The sequence below is a fragment of the Sciurus vulgaris genome (assembly GCF_902686455.1).
Source record: "Sciurus vulgaris genome assembly, chromosome: 13".
Lineage (NCBI taxonomy): Eukaryota > Metazoa > Chordata > Mammalia > Rodentia > Sciuridae > Sciurus > Sciurus vulgaris.
The window spans coordinates 96,286,305-96,308,422 of NC_136474.1; the positions used below are offsets into that span (position 1 = coordinate 96,286,305).

The following is a 22,118-nucleotide window of genomic DNA, read 5'->3' on the forward strand; positions in this document are numbered from 1 at the left end:
TTCTTGCGGCAAAGCATGTAGCACCCTGCACAGCTCACTGGATCCACTAGAGGAATGGTCTCATTCAAGACCCTAAGATTAAAAATAGGATTTATAGCCACATGCGTCTAGCATCCAACAGTTGTAGAGTAGATGTAAGAAGCAACCACAACTTCTGAGATTGCACAGCCAGGGATGAGCCCATCCCCAAGGACCGAGGACCATACCTTGCTGGCAAGTGTGTGGCCACGGCCCAGCATCCACTCGGGGGAACCACAGTAGTGAGCACTGACAGAATTTGCTAGAAATTGGCCCTCTGGAAAGCCAGGGAAAGCTGTGCACAGGGAAGCATCTAGCCAAAGGCATTCCACTGTGAAACTTCCCAAGGATGGTATTAGGGGCAGCTGACGGCCTCCAGTGTGTCCAGTGTGTGCTGGACAGTGAGAACACAGGCAGGCTGCAAGAACTAGGAGTTTGTTCTACCTAGTTCCTCTGTGGCTGCCTAATTCCAGAAATCAGTATAGAAAGTGTTCTCCTTATATATACAGACTGCATTTAAAAATATCAGTCTTTTTCATTAAAAAGTTGATATTTTGTCCCCTTGCTGACTGTTTTGACTTGAGTCAGAACTTGGATGGAGCCTCTCATACCCAGCACTTAACTAGAACAGAATGGTGAATTGAAAGTCACTCAGCAATCATGGCCTCTTGTTAGTAGCAGGGTTCCCCAGGTCCCCCCTGCCCTGGGACACCTCTACCATATCGTACCATATCTTCAGAAGCCAGACTTGTCTCTTCCTCCTATGCTTTCTAACCCTGTCCTCCCCCTGCCCCCAACTAGTCCTTTCAGGGAAGTGATCCTGAGAACAATTGGATAAAATTTTACATGCATGGGTCACTCAATTGCCTATTGTCAATTGTTTCTCTCTCTGTCTTTCAGGCCTTTGCACTTTCATGTGTCTAGTTAGGAGAGAAAACTTTATTCGATGGTAATGATAAGTCTGTGATTCAGCAATGAATTGTTCTAGAAGTTGGTCTTGGGTGTGGAGCACTTAGGGAAATCAGCCTGGTTCTGCATTGTGTTCCCAGCAGGAAGCTGACCACTGAGAAAAACAACCACCTTGTCTGACTTAAAAGTGGCTGTGCCACATTCTTCAGCTATAAGAGAAAGAACCAAGTGAAGCAGCTCTGACTTGAAGAGCACTGAGTGGACCTAGGCAAAGTCAAATTCATTCTGTTCTTATCATTTTGGAACCTGTGTCAGAAAACGTTACACTAGAAATGACCAGGATCCTTTAACTACAGTGTATTAATTATTGAGAATATAGGCTGGTCTATTGTCAAAATAACAAAGACTTGCACACAGTGAAGGTTTATGCTTTTATCCTTCATGTAAAAGTCTGCAAGGAATCCAGGGCTGGTGTGGTGGCTGTGCTGTCATCCGGGCCCAGGATCCTCCTGTTATGCCGTAGATCTCTTCCACCCTGAGCTTCTTCTCAAGGACGGTTATCTGTCTGCCACCTCCTGCTGGAGCAGCCAGTGAAAAGAAGAGAAAGAGGGGGTCAAGGTAGAGTTCTTCCCTTAAAGAGCATAAGCCAAACTTAGCAGGTTTTCCTTCCATTTGCATCTTATGTCTAGAAAGTAGTCACATGGCTCTCCACACCTGCATAAGAGGTAGGAAAAAGACCTGTCCAAAACTCCTGACAGCGTAGGAGAGGGAGAACAGATAGCAGAAGTCAGCTTTTAAGTTCCTCTATTATACCCTGATTATAGTGTGACACCTACCCCAAGGAAAAGAGATTAGAAGAATTTTTTAAAAGAAATGAAAACCACCTGAATTGGAAAGGAGGGGATTAAACTGTCCCTGCAGATGGCATTTGTATATATAGAAAACCCTGAAGATGCCACCAAGAACCTCTTTGTTCTAATAAACAAATTCAGTAAAGTTGGAAAATACAAAATTAACAATCAGTTGTGCATCTACACACTGAAAATAAGCTATCCAAAAAAAATTGAGAGATTCCATTTATAGTGTTGAATAAAATACCTGTCTGCAAATTTAACCAGGGAGGTGAAAAATCTGTATAATGAAAAGTAAAAGACATTGATGGAAGAAATTGAAGAAAACAAATTGAAAGATATCCCATGGTCATGGACTGAAAGAATTATTACTGTGTTCATCCTACCCCATACAATCTACAAATTCAGTGTATTCCTATCAAAATTCTAATAGCATTTTTCCCAAAAATTGAAAAAAATCTTAAAATTCATTATTAAGTTATTACAGGAGCAGATACCTGGTAGGATGAGTCCACCCCCTTCTTTCTCTCCCCGCTCATGCCCCTCTCTTGTGCCTGTGTGCACACACTCTCTTGCTTTTCTGCCTTCTACTGTGGGAAGATGCAGTAAAAAAGCCCTTTCCAGATGGTGGCCCCAGACGGTGGATCTTGTGTTTTCCAGACTCTAGAACTGTAGGAATAAAACTACTCTTCATGAGTTACCCAGTATCCGCTCTGATGTTCTGTTACAGCAGCACAACATGGACCATGACAATTAATTTGTGATTATTGTGTGTGTGTGTGTGTGTGTGTGTGTGTGTGTGTGTGTGTTATAATCATATAATTCACTCAAATGTGTATCTTTGTCAAATATATGTTTTTAAAAAGAATATATAAAAGGAAATACCCTGGAACACACTTTGTTATCCATGTCTCAGAAAAATCGTAAACATCCATGTTAGTCCTGCCTGCTGGTCTTGGATGGGTGCACTGCTCCCTCTCAAGGTGACACCCCTCACACCCCACCGAAGCACCCAGGGAGTAGCCACTGAAGGTGACTACCCACTCCTACAGTATCAGATGACTTCCAGGCACTATCTCATCCCAAATCTGTGCACATGAGACACACTGCTTCTTCTGTGATCAGATGGAAAGAAGCATCTTTGTTTCTAGATGTGAATGGAACCACTGTGTCTGCTTCATCTTCTCCTGGGGGTGCGGTGGGTTGGACTCAGAGAGAGATTAAATGGGGGCATCTCTAGGCCCTGATGGAGCTTTTCTTCCATGTTCCTTGGAGGCCGAGGAACTGCTCCAGGCTTCGGACTCTAGCCTGATGGACCCCAAACTCAGGAGAATGGTGAGTAGGACCTGCAAGACTCAGAGCCCGCTGGATCAGGGGCAGCCAGTCTCTGGCCTAGGAGTGCACATAACACCCCTGCCAGCCAGCTGGGCAGGGAGATGCCCAAGATGCCCTTGGGCCTCTACTTACAGAGGTCCTCAAGCACTCCCCATCCCACCCAAGGATGTGGGATGTGGAATTACTTTATCAGCAATACTTTTGGGTGGTTGTATGTTATTCAAAATAAATGGCAGCATTTCCAAGCAGTTTATATTCAACTCCACCCTCAGACTTCTTCCACTCAGTTTCCAAGCTTCACCACAGGGTAGATGTATTGGCACTCCTTTTGTGGCCAAGTCGTACCCACGGCATGAAGGTGACACATTCCGTCTGTCTGTTAGTAGGTTGGATGTGGGTTGTTTCCTCCAGTGTGAATAGTGCTGGTGAACACTTGGGTCCTGGTTATGTGTGGACTAAGTTTTCTTCTCTCTTGAGTATGGCCAGGAGTGGAATTCCTGCATCGTGTTCTGTCGTTTGAGAAACTGCAAGACTCTTCCACAGTGACTGCGCTGTCACGTTCCTGCCACCGGCAGTCCAGGGCTCCAGTTCTCCTTTTCCTCACCAGCTCTTGTCTTTGGCATCTGTTTTACTCTAATCAGTTGGCGTGTAATGGGGGCTCACGTGATTGCTTTGCATTTCCAGTGATGTTGAGTGTCTTCACGTACTTTTGACCAAGGAATCTGCGTCTTTAACAGGGACCCTCCACCTCTCTTCCCATTCAGAGGATTCTGACATGGCTCTGAGAACGTTTCCAAGTTCAATTAGAAAAGTCCCCCTGGGCTTCTGTTGGTTTATTTGGAGTGTGTTTCCTGCTCCAAGATTCTGAATCTAAGCCCAATTCTTATTTTGTTATCTAGGGCTCAGCTTGTTTCTAACTAAGAAATTGTACTGTTGATTTGTACAAGATAGGATCTGGCTTCCTCTTCCAAGCAGCCCATTAAAAGCTAGGAGAGAAAGAGAGATAATGGCCAGAAAATGCATGGACACTGGCGGCCAGTACTCTTCCAGTGAGAAGGTAGGATGCTCCCCTCTCAGAGAACAGCCCTCCCCGCCCAGCAGGGACGTTTGGCCAAAGAGATTCATGACTATTTCCACCCATATTTAGTTCTTTATATTCATAGACCCAGCTTACCACAGAGGAGTGCACAGGCTTCTCCCAGGCCTGTGTTTCTCCCTGGGCAGGCACTGACTTTCTGACTTCCTCCCTCCCACCTCTGCCTGCACGCCAGCTCACAGCAGGTAGGGAGGCAGAATTGCCACGTTGGCTTCTTCACAGTTCCAGAGTGCCTTCCTGCCTCCAGTCCCAGCACATGCTGGAGAGGACGGCCTACAAGGTTGTCTCCATGTCTTCCTTCAGCAGCAGGAAGCTTCTCCACTGTAGGATTGCTGCAACCAGCCCCGCATCGGTCCTGCTGGGGAAGACTGAGAAGCAAATGGCCCTGGGATCAGCAGTGTGGCCGCAGCTTGGTAGCCACAGGCTCAGGTTAGCCATGGCATTTCCTGCTTGCCAAGGCTCAGTCTGCTCCTCCATCTCTTGTTTTAATGGAAAGTTTTAAACAAACTTAAAAGATGAGTGCAATAAGCCTCCACATGCCTGTTAGCCATTCCAGCAAGTAGCAGCTCATGACCTGTCTTGTGTCAGTGAAAGCACCTTCCAATCCCTTCTCCTGCTTCCCAGATCATTCTAAAGCAAACCCCAGACACTGCGTCATCCCATCTGCTGTTGTGCACATCAGCAATCCCATTAACACATTATAAAACTGCAGTAATTCCTTCATATCAACAGACATGCCGTGATCAAATTTCTTGCACTGTCCCATGAAAAATGCCTTTTTATAGTTGGTTTTTTAGAACCAAAATCCAAATAAGGTCAATGCTTCACATTTGTTTGGTGAACCTCTCAAATCTTTGCTGTTCTGGAATGTAACCCTCTCATTAGGGGGGTCATTTATTTATTCAGGAAACCAGACCATTTTCCTACAGAAAAACTACAAGTATTTAATAGTGACTCAATTTTTAAAGTTTCTAACCTCTGGTTTAGTTGTCCTCTCACCCCAGATAAGCAAATAATGTAATTATGAATGATTTTTCCTGTCATCTTCTATTCATATTATCATCTGCATTTTATCACTTAGAAATTAATTTTTAACATCATAGACATATTCCTTTTGGAATGCCATGTCATGTTTTGGTAAGAATACAGTGGCTCAGGTTGTTCAGTCTTATAAACCTGCTTTTTGGCCCAGTGAAAATGCCTGAGCTCTGCTCTGATCTTCTGGCTTGGCCCAGGCTCCTGGAACAGGCGTCCTAGCTCAGCAAGTCCCCCACCAGCAAATGGCATTACAAGAGGAAGTGAAGGAGACTTTTAGTGAGAACTGAAGAGCAAGTTGGGACAGTAGACCCCCGGCAGGGTCTTAAGCCTCGAACACTTCCGTCTCCTCATCCGAGTCTCAGGATTGTCAGCTCGCTGCTCTCAAGTGCTCAGCACAGCGCCCGGCCTTCACATATTTTGCTACTGCTCATAAACATGTGAATTGGACCTTATTGCCGAAGGGCATGACTTCGTTCTTCAACAAACGGTGGGAGTCCGCACTCACCAGTTCTCTCCATTGCTGTGTGCAGCCTGAGGAATGCTTCAGATGGCCTCAGCTCCTGAGCTTGACTTTATCTAATAAAGGGATGCCACCTTTCCTTCACCACGGTGGTTCAGCACGTCTGCGGTAGACAGTTCAGCGATTCTATTAAGGAACAAACACGTGATGTACCAAGTCACTCATCGGGAATCCCACAGCAAGAGTTGGGAGAGCCTCATGAGTCCTTGGTTGCAGGGGTGCACCCTCCATTGTCCACATCAGAAGCTTGCTGGTTCCAAAAGAGAGGGGCTGGGTGGGGTCCTCCTTCTTCCTGTGGGCGGCCTCAGCTGTGGCTCTGCCAGACCCCTGCACAGTTCAATGATGGCATGTACCCTGGCCATGGCTGGGAAAGACAGCCAGCTGCCCCCCAGGGCGTGTTCTGCCTTCAGGCTGGTGCAGCCACCAAGCAGGCCACAGGCAAAGTGGCCACTCCACACCCCAGAACCAAGAGGTGCCCCGTGGCCCCTTGACTCGCACCCTGGGGGACGCGCCTCCACCCCAGGGAACCAGGGAGCCTCCAGGAGCCAAGACTTGCCTGGCGCTGGGACCTGGGCTCCTGGGGAGGTGGTGGGAGGAGAGGAGGGTTGGTGGTAGCTCCAGCCTCCAGCCTCAGAGGCTGCCTTCATCTGCCTGAGCCCTGAGACAGAAATGTGGGCATGTCGTTCATGTGCTGGAATCTGGACAAGCTGTAGTATTTTAGTGTCAGCGTTTCAGGGAAGACTGGAGAAGTGCTGCATTAGGGGACTTGAACCCAAAGAGCGCCCTGCTCCTTCCCAGCCCTTCACAGACTGAGACAAGCAACCCTACACACAAGGAGAGGGACTTCTGTCCCCAAAGCACAATGCCCCCATGTCCAGCTTCTCTCTCTCTCTTTCAGAAGATTACTACCCTCCCCCTTCAGAAGAGCACTGGTTGAAACAGAGGCAACTTTCAGGGTTCATGCATGGTCCAAAAAAGGACACATACTGTACTTCCGGTACAGCACTTCAAGCTGGTGACCCTGTCCCCTGCTGAACACTAAGGAATGGGATCCAGAATGCCTTGGGGGAATGGGTGCAGGAAGAGGAGAGAGATGGTGTTAAGAAGTCTGCACAACGAAGTTCCCCACAGAACGTAGGTGAGAGGGAGACCCTGGTGCCACTCAGGAGTCGCCCCTGTGCCCTGGGCATTCCAGGTCCAGAGTCCATGCTGTTTGCCAATTTCAGTTTAACACTGTGCCCTGGGCACACATTGCCCAACCTGTGCCTTGTACTGCAGGCCACGAGTCCACACGGGCGTGCTGATGTGGGCAATCACTTCACCCTAACCCTGGTCCTGCTGACGGCTCAGGGTTTGGATCTTGCACTCCTGGTGACAGGACCACAGTTATGAATGATTCCCAGTCCTGGCCCTGGACGCTGAAGATATCCAGGATATGGACATTTATGCTTTGTAAAGTTAGTGATTGGAGCATGCAACCTTCTCCATGAGACTATCTGGTCTTCAGGTTATCCCTGCTCTCTTCCTACTTGGGAAAGTCTGCATTGGGTAACAGGTAGTGCTTCATGTGGAGTCTGCATGTTGAGCACAGGACATAGGGCCAGGCATGGGGACATCATCTTCCAGGAAGCCAAATCCTTGTAGGCAAGTTCTGATCAAGATATTGTACAAGTTCACTCTTGAAACTACAAACAAAGCAACTGCATGCACCTTAAAATTTTAATCAAAAAGGCAGACTCATGGTGCACAATTTTCTTAATGTTTTTGGATACGGTTTGCCAATATTTTGTTAAGGATCTTAGCATCTATATTCATCAAGGATATTGATCTAAAATTTTCTTTCCTTGATGTGTCTTTTCCTGGTTTGGGTATGAGGGTGATATTAGCTTCATAGAATGAGTTTGATAGGGTACCCTCCTTTTCTATTTCCTGGAATACTTTGAGAAGTATTGGAATGAGTTCTTCTTTGAAGGTCTTGTAGAACTCAGCTGAGAATCCATCTGGTACTGGGCTTTTCTTGGATGGTATATTTTTAATGGCTTCTTCTATTTCATTGCTTGATATTGATCTGTTTAAATCATGTATGTCCTCCTGGTTCAGTTTGGGAGGAGCATATGTCTCTAGAAATTTGTCAATGTCTTTGGTACTTTCTATTTTGTTGGAATACAGATTTTCAAAGTAGCTTCTCATTATGTTCTGTATCTCAGTGGTGTCTGTTGTGATATTTCCTTTTGCATCATGTATTTTAGTAATTTGAGTCTTCTCTCTCCTCTTTGTTAGTGTGGCTAAGGGTTTATCTATTTTGTTTACTTTCTCAAAGAACCAACTTTTTGTTATGTCAATTTTTTGAATAGTTTCTTTTGTTTCAATTTCATTGATTTCAGCTCTGATTTTAATGATTTCCTGTCTTCTACTACTTTTGCTGTTATTCTGTTCTTCTTTTTCTAGGGCTTTGAGCTGTAATGTTAGGTCATTTAATTGTTGACTTTTCATTCTTTTCTGGAATGCGCTCCATGCAATGAATTTTCCTCTTAGTACCACTTGCATAGTGTCCCAGAGATTTTGATATGTTGTATCATCATTCTCATTGACCTCTAAGAATTTTTTAATCTCCTCCCCGATGTTTTTTGTTATCCATGTTTCATTCAATAGCATATTATTTAGTCTCCAAGTGTTGGAGTAATTTCCTTTTTTTACTTTGTCATTGATTTCTCCTCTCAGTCCATTATGATCTGATAGAACACAAGGCAGTATCTCTGTTTTTTTGCATTTCCTAAGGGCTGCTTTGTGGCATAACTTATGGTCTATTTTCGAGAAGGTTCCATGTGCTGCTGAGAAGAAAGTGTATCCGCTCGTTGATGGATGGAATATTCTATATATGTCTATTAAGTCTAGGTTATTGATTGTGTTATTGAGTTCTATGGTTCATTCCTGGAATGCAAGGATGGTTTAACATCCGTAAATCAATAAACGTAATCCGTCGTGTCAATAGACTTAAGGATAAGAATCATATGGTTATTTCAATTGATGCAGAAAAAGCATTTGACAATATACAACACCGCTTCATGCTGAAAACACTAGAAAAAATAGGGATAGTAGGAACAGACCTGAACATTGTGAAGGCTATTTATGCTAAGCTCATGGCCAACATCATTCTTAATGGAGAAAAACTGAAACCATTCCCTTTAAAAATGGGAACAAGACAGGGATGTCCTCTTTCACCACTTCTATTCAACATTGTCCTTGAAACTCTAGCCAGAGCAATTAGTCAGACTAAAGAAATTAAAGGGATACGAATAGGAAAAGAGGAACTTAAGCTGTCACTATTTGCGGATGACATGATTCTATATTTAGAGGATCCAAAAACCTCCTCCAGAAAACTTCTAGACTTCATCAATGAATTCAGCAAAATAGCAGGCTATAAAATCAACACATATAAATCTACAGCATTTTTATACGCAAGCAATGAAACAGCTGAAAGGGAAATGAGGAAAAGAACTCCATTTGCAATAGCCTCAAAAAAATTAAAATACTTGGGAATCAATCTAACCAAAGAGGTAAAAGCTCTCTACAATGAAAACTACAAAACACTGAAGAAAGAAATTAAGGAAGACCTTAGAAGATGGAAAGATCTCCCATGTTCTTGGATAGGCAGAATTAATATTGTCAAAATGGCCATACTACCAAAAGTGCTATACAGATTCAATGCAATTCCAATTAAAATCCCAATGACGTACCTCACAGAAATAGAGCAAGCAATCATGAAATTCATCTGGAAGAATAAGAAACCCACAATAGCTAAAGCAATCCTTAGCAGGAAGAATGAAACAGGGAGTATCGCAATACCAGAACTTCAACTCTACTACAAAGCAATAATAACAAAAACAGCATGGTATTGGCACCAAAATAGACAGGTAGATCAGTGGTACAGAAGAGAGGACATGGACACAAACCCAAATAAATACAATTTTCTAATACTAGACAAAGGTGCCAAAAATATGCAATGGAGAAAAGATAGCCTCTTCAACAAATGGTGCTGGGAAAACTGGAAATCCAAATGCAACAGAATGAAACTAAACCCCTATCTCTCACCTTGCACAAAACTCAACTCACAATGGATCAAGGACCTTGAGATCAGACCAGAGACCCTGCATCTTATAGAAGAAAGAGTAGGTCCAAATCTTCACCTTGTTGGCTTAGGATCAGACTTCCTTAACAGGACTCCAATAGCCCAAGAAATAAAAGCAAGAATCAATAACTGGGATAGATTCAAACTAAAAAGCTTTCTCTCAGCAAAGGAAACTATCAGTAATGCGAAGAGAGAGCCTACAGAGTGGGAGAATATCTTTGCCTCTCATACTTCAGTTAGAGCACTAATTTCCAGAATCTATAAAGAACTCAAAAAACTCTACACCAAGAATACAAATAACCCAATCAACAAATGGGCTAAGGAAATGAACAGACACTTCACAGAATAAGATGTAAAAGCAATCAACAGATATATGAAAAAATGTTCAACATCTTTAGTAATAAGAGAAATGCAAATCAAAACTACACTAAGATTCCATCTCACCCCAATTAGAATGGCGATTATCAAGAACACAAGCAACAATAGATGTTGGAGAGGATATGGGGAAAAAGGTACACTCATACATTGCTGGTAGGACTGCAAATTAGTGCAGCCACTCTGAAAGCAGTGTGGAGATTCCTCAGAAAACTTGGAATGGAACCACCATTTGACCCAGCTATCCCACTCCTCGGCCTATACCCAAAGGACTTAAAATCAGCACACTACAGAGATACAGCCACATCAATGTTCATAGCGGCTCGATTCACAATAGCCAGACTATGGAACCAACCTAGATGCCCTTCAATTGATGAATGGATAAAGAAACTGTGGTATATATATACAATGGAATATTACTCAGCTATAAAGAATAATAAAATTATGGCATTTGCAGGCAAATGGATGAAATTGGAGAATATCATGTTAAGTGAGATAAACCAATCTCAAAAATCCAAAAGAGGAATGATCTCACTTATAAGCTGATGATGACACTTAATGCGGGGTGGGAGTGGGACAAGAATGGAGGAAGGAGGGACTGTGTAGAGGGAAAAGAGAGGTGGGTGGGGTGGGGGGAAGGAAAAAAATAATGGAATGAATCAAACATCATTACTCTATGTAAATTTATGAATATGCAAATAAAAAAATTCGAAAAAAAAGGCATAGACTCAAAGCATGATAATGTCACTACTAAGAGATACAAGATGAAACATACAGTGATGCTCTGGGGCTGAAGGTACAGCTTTGCTGGCCACATCCTGAAGGAGTGAGCGTCCCACCAAGAGTAGGCACCAAAAGCACCCCAGACACAGAGGCAGGTAGAGCCAGCCCTAGTGCATGCATTCAGAGGCAGATGACAACCTCCAGCTAGCACTGCTTGAGAACTGAGTCATCAGCCTTGGACCTGGACCTGAAATGGGCACCTCCAAGCACCAAGAGGAGGCCATCACAGCACATCTAGGCAGCAGTCATTGCAGAGAAGAGAACAATACACCTGCCTGCAAGTTAAGCCTGTGTATCCTAATGTACAATATAGGGGCAGGGAAAGGGGTGCTCCCTTTCTTGTCCATTTAAAGGGTCATGGTTGATATTCCTATGACAAAAGGCAGTTTAGCAAGAGAAAAGCATAACAGATTTATTAAGGTGTACAGGTTCACAGGAGCCTCACCAAATATGAAACCCAAGGAGAGGGCCAGATGGTTGAAGCTTAAATATCCTCTTCATAGGGAAAGGGTGTGGGGGCTGCCAGCAATTCTAGAGGGGAGTAGGTGGATTTGGGGAGAAACGAATGAGCCCAAGAATATACAATGACTTGATACGTAGGTCCTCTGGGCTCTGATTTTCAGTCTCTTCATCCATGATAGAAGTTTAAGCTTCCTTTGTTCATAAAATTTCAGTAAAAGGATTTTAGGGCAATTAGTTCCTCTTTGGTAGATCTGGAAATTCAGGGAAAACTCCTTTGTAGGCTTCAGAAGAGAAAGAGGATCAGAGAGGATCAAGAGACTAGGTGTGTGGGGGGGTTAAATCTGCTTCTGAGACTCTGCGGCTCAGCATGTCAAAACACCACACTTTGGGGTTCATTTTCTGAGCCCTCAAAATACAAGAGGCAAGCAAGAAGAAAAATAGCCCATAAAATTAATAGAAAAGTAGATTACTGTCACAGAAAGTAGAACATACTTAAAACAGATACCACTGAAGTATGTTTAGAATGATCAAGAGAATTGCAAGCCTAATGCCCATGTAAAAGAATAAGAAATCATAAAGTTTAAATAAGTACATATGAAGCAAGAACAGATGGATGTGAAAACAACTGATGAGGAATCCTGAGCATGAAAAGTAGTCATCAAAATAGCTCAATAGGTAGTGTGAACTGTAGACAAGGCACAAAAACAGAGAACTGAGGAACTAAAACGCATTTGCCTGGGAGAATTTGCCCAGGACACAAAGCAGAGAGACAAGGAAAAAATTTAAAAAAAAAAAAAAAAAAGGTCAGGCCAGCTAAGATCTCTGGAGGAAAGCAGATGACGGAAATCTCCAGCTGCAGGAGCTCCTGAGGAGCGTAGGCACGTCGGAGCCGCTCCAGGAGAAATGACTGTTTTACAGAATCAAAACAAGGGCTCAGTTTGAGCAGGAGTGCTGAGGACTGAGCAGGATGGACAGTGACATCCGCAGTGAAACTGAGCAGGGATCACGAGGAAACTTGGTGTCCCAGGGGAGGGGACCAGGCATCAACTCTAGGCGCGGCGCTTTCCCACCACAGCTGTGGGGATACAGAGAGGGTCTCTGTTTCAGCTTTGAAGACCAGAAGAACTTGAAGGTGGAGAGCCTTGGTGGCTGAAGAGAAGCCATGGGACACTGGGCAGCTGGAGCGCCATGGACAGAGGCCCATTGTGGGTTTTCAGGAAACTGTGCAGACTCATGAGACTGAAGGAAACATTGAAATGCTGCTTTGCCCTTACTCATGTAGGGGCTGCATCTCCTACACAAAGCTGAAAGAGAACTTCTTCCGTTAATGAAAGTCAGCTACTCTGTGTCCTGCAGGACTATGCACTTGGCCATTCACTAAATATTGGGCAGGCCTGACTGCCAGGCACTGTGTGGGCACGCACAGATGTGGGAACAGGGAGACGGGGCCGCGGGCTCGAGGAGCGCATGATCACACCAATCAGGCAGATAATTTAGTAAACAAGTAAGAAAATGCTCCGTGGTAATAAGAGAAGGAAAAGCAAGTATGCTGGGTTGAAGGCTGCCCCTCTGAAGATTCGTGTCCACCAGGAACTTCAGAGGGTGATCTTGTTTGGAAATAGAGTCTTTGCAGATGTGATGTTAAAATGAAGTCAGCTGGTTCCGAGTGGACCCTAAATGTGAGGACCAGAGTCTTCTAAGAAGAGGAGGCACGAAGAGAAGCCAGCCACCAGACGATGCGGGCAGCGACTGGGTGATGCAGCCGCAGTCCAAGGAACACCGAGATTTCAGGAGCTGGGGAGGCGGGAAGGACCCCCTCCACAGCCTTCAGAGAGACTGCAGCCTGGCCACACCTTGATCTGGCCTTCAGACTGTGGCCTTCAGACCGTGAGGAGAAACTCCTTTGGTTTCAACTGCCCAGTCTGTGGGACCATGGCAGCCAGGACACGAGAGGAAAGTCCCTGCCGTCTGTGTGGATCTGACCTTGCCCTTGCATGCTGAACTTCTCTTCACCACGAATAACAGCCCGTGGCCAAATTCTAGGAGTGGTGCCCTGGACTCATGCCTCCCTTTTCCTTGGGCCTCACTTCTCAGCCATCAAGGGCAGCTAAAGCCCTGGGCTTTGATGTCAGAGCAATTTGCTCTGAGCTTAGGGGTTTGGAAGATGCACTCTAAAGCAGTCAAGGTACTTACAGGTTTCTGGGAACAGAAGGGTGTTCTTCAGTGACCTCTGCATTTTCGTGCCTCCACCCTGCCTCGCTCTGTCCTGAGTCCGGATCTCTGCTGACCCCAGCTCCCACTGGCATTGCTCTTCCTTCCCGCATCCATGTTCTGCCTGGGTCTCCTCTGCTGCTCCGAGGCCAAGCACCCAGTCTCCCCTGCAGGTATTTTACATACACACTAACACTTAACACAGACATAGCTACAGGGAAACTCTAGGGACCAGACGCAGGCAGTGGTGGGCTGGCCCAGCTGCTGGAACTCAAGGGGGCACCCACAGGCTTGAGCTTGCGCTGGCACACCACCCTCCACCACTCGAGATTTCCACCTCCACCCCTCAAAATCGGAGGCACGCCCTGTTCTAGGCACAGAATCAGAAGCTTCCTGCCCATGAGGATCTCACAATCTATGTTTGCTTTTTGTTTGTCTCAGCGCTGGGGATGGAACCAGGGGTGCTTTACTACTAAGCCGTATTACCGACCCTTTTTATTTTTCATTTTGAAAGAGTCTCACTAAGTTGCTGAGACTGACCTTGAACTTGTGGTCCTCCTGCCTCTGCCTGCTGAGCAGCTGGGATTATAAGCATGTGCCACCACACAACCCAGCTTTATCTGGCAACAGTACTATCACCCATGTAGTATATTTCAGTGTATCAACTTAGCTGATGAGAGATACCTTCCTGGGGGGGGCATATTAAAAAGAACAAGAATTTCTGGTTATTATTTGTCATTGTGTTCCAAGCTGCCTTATGTTTGCAGATGCTGGAAGGCTCTGGAAGTGGTGCAAAGCTGGGCTGTCTCTCTGGCTGACCTATATAGACCCCAATCCCTGACCAGACTGAAGGGGACAAAAAGGGCTGGAGGTGACACTGTGTGGTTAGCTCTGCCAGCATCTCACACTGACAATGCAACTTTCTCCTTTCCTACAGCCCACCCTCTAGAACCCCTCTCTCAGCCAAGGAGCCGAGGGGCCTCCTGAGCCCCTCTGGGCCTTGGGGCAAGTGTACTAGTTGTCTTCTGCCCAGGAGGGAATGCTCCAGACAGGACCTCAGCCTCGAAGTGCCAGAGGGTGAACACACACCCTCTCCTGCCAATCCTAACAGCAGGAGGCAAGTACTATGGTCTCAGTAGGAGCCTGTTGCCAGCCTGAGCCAACCAGTCAGAAAGTGCTAGAGCTACGGTCCACACCAGCTGACCAGACCTGCAGAGCAGGTCAGACCCCCCTTCATGCCTGGCTTCTGGAGAACAGGTTCCAGAAGCTGTGCACAGTGTTCCTCGTGGCCTGCTTAGGGTCCTGGCCGAGTGTGTCCTTGGTTGGCACACCTAGACATCTGCCCACAGGGGAGGTGTGAGGGGCTCACCTTCGGTTCAGAAACAAGTTTTAGCCAAACCTGGCCTCAGCCAAAGCTGCTCTGGCATCACACCCGCTGGCCAGATCCCACTTGAGGGTGGTGCAGAAATCCACAGTTCTTGGGATTTTCTGGGAAACTTCACTCTTAGGAGCTGCTCTCTTCCCTCTGGTGTGACATCCAGCTGCTCTCAGGGGACTGCCCCAGCTGTTTCCTTCTGGACTTGCTGCCATTGATATGGGCAGGAATCCCAGGCTCCGCTCTGCTTGCAGGGGATCTAGAGAATCCAGAAAAGCCTGTTTTCTGTCCTTGTTTTAAATCCTGTGCTGGTGAGATAAGCTAGACTTTCACCTCGTTTTTCTGTTATACCAAGTTCCTCAAGCCGAAAGAAGACAGAGCACTCTGTCACACACGAGCACGGGGTCCCTGGAGCACTTGGTGAGGGGAACCCTGGCCCTGGAGTGCTCCTGAGCCGCACAGTCTGTCCCTGCTGGAGATGCCTGCTCTCCTTCCCACTCGGCTCAGTGTCAGCGCGGTAGCAGGTTTTGTCCCAGCGCCCCGCTCCTGGCTTGCTTTTGACTGCTGTCTTGTGGCAGGAGACAGAAGTGTCCTTGTGGAGGTGGCCCACCTGGGGGGCCACACAACAGGGGCACGTGGCATCAGGCAGGCAGGAAGCCAGTCAAGGGGAGGAGAGAGGAGGAGGAGATGTCAAAAGGCCAAGAAGACTGAGGATACACTGCTCACTTCCTCACTCTGGGGAAGGGCGGGCATGGGTGACAGACACGGCCAGGTTGTGGCCCTCCTCTGAAAAGTTCTAAAAGATCTTCAGCACAGGGACACTTGGAACTTGTTTCAAATGTAAGCAACCAGCCTGTGGGATCATGTAGCTAAGGAAACGCTAAGGCCAGACCTCTCTCTACCCAGCCCTCAATTCCAGGTCGCCTTCCTGTCCCCAGCTCCCTTTCTTCTTCCTACAAAGACAAAGCCAGAATGGCATTTCTAAATCCCCAGATTTTCTCTGGGTGACTAGTTCAAGACCAAGCAAGACTGTCACACAGAACACAAACAGAAAAGTAAAGAACTAGGGAGGAGAGCAAATGGACAGGGGGGAAATCCCACCCAGAGAGGATAAAGGCCAGATTCATGGCCAGCATTGACCTCTGAAGCCTGGATGTCCAATGCACAGACCGCTCTGTGTGCAGCAGGCTGGTGCCTGCAGGGAAAGGGAGAGCAACCGGGAAGGAGGTGGGGGCCAGACCATCAGCTCTGCGGTCAGGACAGACAGCCTCTCCACCCAGGAGGCAGCACCCACTGAATCTGAAAGATTCTCTGTCCTTTTATAAATGCTGCTTTCCTTCTCTTCCTGTGACTTCTGTTTCTTTCTCTCATTTCTCTTTTTCTCTTTCATTGGAGAGAAGCACCAAGTAAACTTTTTGATGGAAATTGAATGAAAAATAAAAGTTCAAAAGCCTACGCCATCTCAGAGTCTGCTCGGGTTTTCCTCAGTGCCCTGAGCTCTATTTCCTGCCACTCAGGTCTATAGTTGAGCTGCCCACCTGATTTATCTGCCGCCTGGCTGTTGACTGGGCCCAGAAGCGCGGCAGAGTGGGGCCTGGATTGGCGCATCAGCACCACCTACTGGTTCGTGTCTCAATCCGCCCAGGAACAGCCCGGCCTTCCTTTGACCTTGTTTTTAACATTCCTCATGTGATTCCTATTGTCAGATGGGTGACTGGGTTTGTGATCAGGACTGTCATGCCTGTTTTGTGGTGGAATTCACGTACTTCACCCTTCACTCATATAAAGTAAGCAATTTGATGTTTTCAGTGTATTCAGAGCTGTACCACCACTGCCACAATTTGGAAAGACTCTTATCACCCAAAAAGAAACTCCTTCATTATCAGTCACTCCCCATGCCCCCGGGGAACCAGTGATCTACTTTCCGTCTGGGGACTTACCCTTCTGGACTTTCACATGAGTGGAATCATACAGTAGGTAGCCAGTCCACGGCTTATGCCTTCTTTGTGCATGGCTATTTCACTTGGCACAATGTGTCCAAGGCCCATCCACATTGTAGCAAGTGTCACGACTTTATTCCTTTTCATGCCAAGCACTTCCATTGGTTGCCCAAATAATCTTCACTATATGGACATTCCACAATTGATCCACTCATCTGCTGAGGGGCATTTGGGTTGTTTGAGTACCATCCTTCTTTCACACTGACTTATCTTGGCACCCTTGTTGAAAGTCAATTGATCAGATATATGAGACTTTTTCTTCCAGATTTTTAAATTCTATTTGATTAATTGCTTTTTATCTACATCCCCCTCCTCAAAGTTGCTCTCAGCCTGCTTCTTCTGTGAATATGGAGTTCTCTGTGGTGTCTCAGATTTTATGTAAGCTGAATCCTACCTAGCCTGAGAGTTTCTGAAGCTGAACACCCTCTAACATTGCAGTGTCCACGATAGGAGGCACATCGCTTGGGAGCTGTTCTCCTTTTGACTGGCGATGTTTTATCCTATGCTAAGGTACTTTTTGGCTGGGGAGGTACACCCAGCCTGCCACTAAGGATGTTGTCGGTAATCAGGATGCATGTGCTGTGGGCAGTTCCCCCTGAACTGACGAGGAAGTCAGTTTGAATACTCACCTTTGCTTGGTTGGGGCCCACAGACCAAGGGACAGTGCAGGACTGGAGTTGGCTGTGGTCAATGGTGTTTGGAGAACAGGAACAAGTGATGGAGAGACCCACACATGGTGCCCTCCAGCCCCTGCACTGTGCCTGCAGAGGCAGGCAGACCCTGCCACATAAGCCCAGGGAGGCCAGGTGAACTGCTGGGTTCATCTCAAGTTCTTAAAAGAGTTAAGAGCAAGCAGTGACAGGATCTAACCCACTTTTAAAAGTTCACTCAGCTGCTCTGTTGGGAGTGAGTGCAGGGCTCTCTGAGGACAGCGGTCGAAGTGTGAAACGCTCAGTCTTCTGTCATCCAACAGACTTGCTGACCCGCCGCCACAGGGTAGGCAACCTCACCACGAGGTCTTTACGATGGGCAGCCTCTGAAAGTGGGTGCAGTGACCCCCTTGGCCAGGACAGTGTAGGACTGTTCCTTCCTTTCTGTTTGAAGGGAGTGGCACTTCCCAGGGACTTGAGACTGACCTCATGCTGGACCCTGTGACATTATCAGGCCCAGAGCACCCGGCCAGGACCCAAGAGAAGTCCTGCATTTCACAGACCTTTGATCTCTGTAGGACACAGAACTCAAACCCAAATGAAGGGCCACGGTCATGAGTTGGCCACAAACGTTGGGGTTGCATCCGACTCTCTTGGTGCCCCAAACCCATGCATGTGCAGGCAGGGATGGAACCCCCTTCACGCCCTCTACTCCAGCCCCTGCAAGCACGCGCGTGCCCTCCTGGCCCCTGTTGGTTAGTAGGGCTGCTAGCACATTGTTGGCTCCTGAGGAAGCATGTGTCCAGTGTCTCCTGCATCTCTGTATCCCCTTGGTGTCCCTGAGAGCACCTGCACATGTCTGGTGCTAAGCGCAGAGGATTGAGTTGGCCTCAAATGCCACACCAGTTTGTCCAGCACTATGTTTTAGGCAGCAAACTCTACAGACTTGCCTTCCTCTTTTAGTCAAAGGAGAAACATGATGATCATATTTATTTTAGAAAAAAATTAACAGGAAAGGGAATACAAAGGGATTTGTGTCCACCGTGTGCCGGGCAGTTAGACCCAACAACTAACTGTCCCGCGGTGCATGCCCCGGGTGCCACTCGAGGGGCACGTGCCACACAGCACTGGAGACAGACAAAGCCGCTGGACCTCAGAGCTGCAAGGCTCCCGGGCCCATGCTTGTCCTTCACCACAGAGGGGCACAAAATCTACTCCCAGACGATGGAATAGTGTGCATCATTAAAAAGGAACGAGCTGCCAGGCCGTGGAGAGACATGAAGGAAACCTCATGAAGTGAAAGAAGGCAGTCTGAGTCGCGTGCATGCAATTCCAGCCCCACGACCCGGGAGTGGCAGAGCATGGGGACAGTGCACAGACCAGGGGTTGCCTGGGCGAGGGCAGGACCCAGAGCAGAGCACCCAGATTGGGTTCAGCGAGTGCCCTGCGAGGGGCTGACTCCTGAGCGGGCGCCACTGTGCTTGTGTCCAACCCTGCAGGATGCACGGTACCAGAGGGAGCCCCAATGCCATCGCGGATGTCGGGCTGCAAGGACGTGCCTGTGTGGCACACTGATAACAGGGGAGGCTCTGGGGGGGGGGGGGCAGGGTGAAAGGGGGTGATCTCTGGACCTTTTACTCAATTTTATGGGAATCTTGAACTTTAAAATCTATTAAGAACTACATAAAAACCCAGAAGGGAGAATTGGTTTGGGAGAAGACACTTATTTTTCTCTGAACCTGGAGATCTTCCCATCCCGGATCAGTGTTTTCTGCTCCACCTGGCTGTGCATTGGCCTCTGGTCCCTCTTGACTGAGCAGAGGTAGTCTGGGGGCAGTCTTGGGCACCTTGCCAAGACTATGCCTCTGTGTTCAGAGACCGCACCCCTGAATGGGCTCTTCCCAACCTAGGTGATGAGTTCAAGGGACGCCTCCAGGTAAGCATCATATTCAGAACAGGAAGGACCAGCACGTGGTGAGTTTGGGAATCACGGAGTCCACCAAGGTTCTAGGTATGATGCTGACTGTCCCCTGGTGACCAACTGGACTATGATTTAGCAGCCAGACCCACCTTTTCTGTTGTAGGAAAACAGGGGACAGATTAACACAAGATCGGTCTTGTTATTTTAGACCCTGAAACTCCATCTTTGATCATTTTTAAGTGAGTTATTTCATATTACAAAATAATGATGTTTTTAACCTATGATTTCTTTAGGTGTCTACCTTCCCATGGGTGGAGGTGAGTGGGAGAGAGAGTGAGGAAGGACTGAGGCAGGAGAATCCTTGAAACCCCCCTGGAGACCTGCCCCCAGGGGACAGCAGCTCCACCGAAGAGAGAAGCTGCTGGTGTCCCTCCTTGTGTGCTCCTGGGCTTTGGCTGGCAGCTCCCACGGGCCATGCAGGGCTCTGGGGTTCCTGCCGCCCGGGAGGCGCTCAGCTCACTTTGCCAGGGAACATGTGGGGCCAGGGAGAATGGCCTCCCCCAGGTACACTGCCTGTACAGACAGAGTCAGCCCACAGGAGAAGGCAGTGGTGGAAGAGGGAGGAGGGAGGTGAGTGGAGGCCAGCTCCTGGCAGGTCCCTCATTTGGAGGCAGTGGGGAGAAGGGAGCCATGAGGGGCAGGGAGCCAGAAAGTCAGAGCCAGGGCCAAGGCCAGGGACTGTCCCTTAATGCCATTATTCACAGGGAGGGGTATAAGTGTCTTGGCTTGCTTGCTTTCTGGAGTACTCCAGTTGCTCGAGCTGGTGGGAAGAAAGCCCACGGTGCTGCAGGGCTGCAGGCATTCCCAAGTGATTCCTCACAGAAGGCTTCTCAGGGCCACCGCTGTTTCTGTTTCTCCCCCCACATCCCTCTGCCTCTGCCCCTCAGGCAGGACGCAGAGCACTGGTCTTCCTGCACAGGGAGCAGAGCCGCAGAAACGTCACGTCGCAGGAATAACCTGAGTCACTTGCCTTGCAGATGAGCTCGCTGACTTGGTTTCTGTGTTATCACAGTGCTTGAGCTGTGGAATCGTGGCATCTGGGGAAAGATGCCGGAGAAAGCCCCTTTCTAGTTCCACCGCCCCTGTTGTTCCCCTGCAACTGACTGGGGTGGCAATCAAGTGTTGGGTGGCGGCCTTCCCAGAGCGCTCGAAAGGTCAAAAGTCCAAAACTGGTACTTACTTGGAATGTCCCCCATCAACCACCGACAGGCCGCGTGTCTCCTGGCGCTACTGCTGCTGCTTGAGAGAGGCATGTTCCCCGCGTCCCCTCCGCCCTCTGGGCCGCTGGAGAAGCTGTGCCAGCACATCGACCTCCACCAGGATGACTTCGTGCAGGTAGGAGAAGCTGCACTCGCATGCGTGGGTCACACCCTCTGGGACCTTTTGTGCCAACCTGGCTCCATTTAAACTGCCTGCGGCTCCTGGGTAAATCGGATGATCACGGTCCATCAGGCCTGCGGAAGAGCTGCCTCTTGCCACCCGCCCCTCTGTCCATCCCTGGCTCATTCATCTACAGTGCCCCTTTAGAGATGACCAGCAACTCCGTGGAACTCAGTCTTGTTCTGGCCCCTCAGGTGACCCACTAGCAGTGCCACCTGGACCCTGGTGAGGTCCAGACAGAGCTGGGAAGCAGCAGGGCTCTGCCCAGTCGCTCTGGGCATTGTTTGTGGTGCAGTACAGTGGGCAGGGAGCACTTGGTCTCCTTTTTTATGGCCCTGCTTCCTGCCTTACTCACCACACAGCTGCGCACATGGGGTGGGCACAGGGGGAGCGGGGAGAAAAGGGACGAGGAGGAGGGGAAAGAGGGAGGCCAGGGAGCAAGAAGGGAGAGGGACGAGTGGGTGAGAGGGTGCAGGCGCCTGCTGTGCCCACCCTACCACTGGGCCACTTCCCTCTGCCTCCCTTCCCCTCCCTGGGTGTTGGGCCTGTGACCACAGCCCTCCTCAGCTGAGTGTTGTTGTTTGTGCTCACCAGCCTGGGGGCCCTGGGGTCCCACTGGACATTATCCTCCAAGCCCCCACCCTGTGTCTGATACATACATGATAAATGTTCAATACATGTTCATTGGATCAATCAACCAATTTTGGGAATATTATCATGTAAACAGATGTGAAACCTTCCTGTTTCATGCTAATGGCACAAAACTGACGATCCAGATTGGTTTTCCTGAGCTTGACCTTCACATAATCCTTTTTACCAGACAGAAAGCCTGCTTGGATCTTCAGAACCCAATTGGGTTTCCAGAGTAGGTTGGAATCAACAGGGATGACAAATGGTACCTGATGGGGTGAAGGCTGATTTGGGCTTTCAGGCATGACATCCCTTCCCAACCTCCTTGAACACACTCAGGCCCGCTCAGGGTGGAGAACCCTACAACACCTGCTG

At 48.0% G+C, this 22,118-nt stretch overlaps 1 protein-coding gene across 1 annotated transcript in view; it reads left to right on the forward strand.

The window, feature by feature from the left end:
• Nucleotides 1-2,921: 2,921 nt before the first annotated feature.
• The window catches only part of CNDP1 (carnosine dipeptidase 1), a 41,604-nt gene continuing 22,407 nt past the window's right edge, over nt 2,922-22,118 (forward strand). Inside the window, 2 exon segments of the mRNA XM_079109146.1 lie at nt 2,922-3,113; nt 20,943-21,068. Coding sequence (XP_078965272.1) covers nt 3,003-3,113; nt 20,943-21,068 — 237 coding nt within the window. The 5' untranslated portion in view covers nt 2,922-3,002.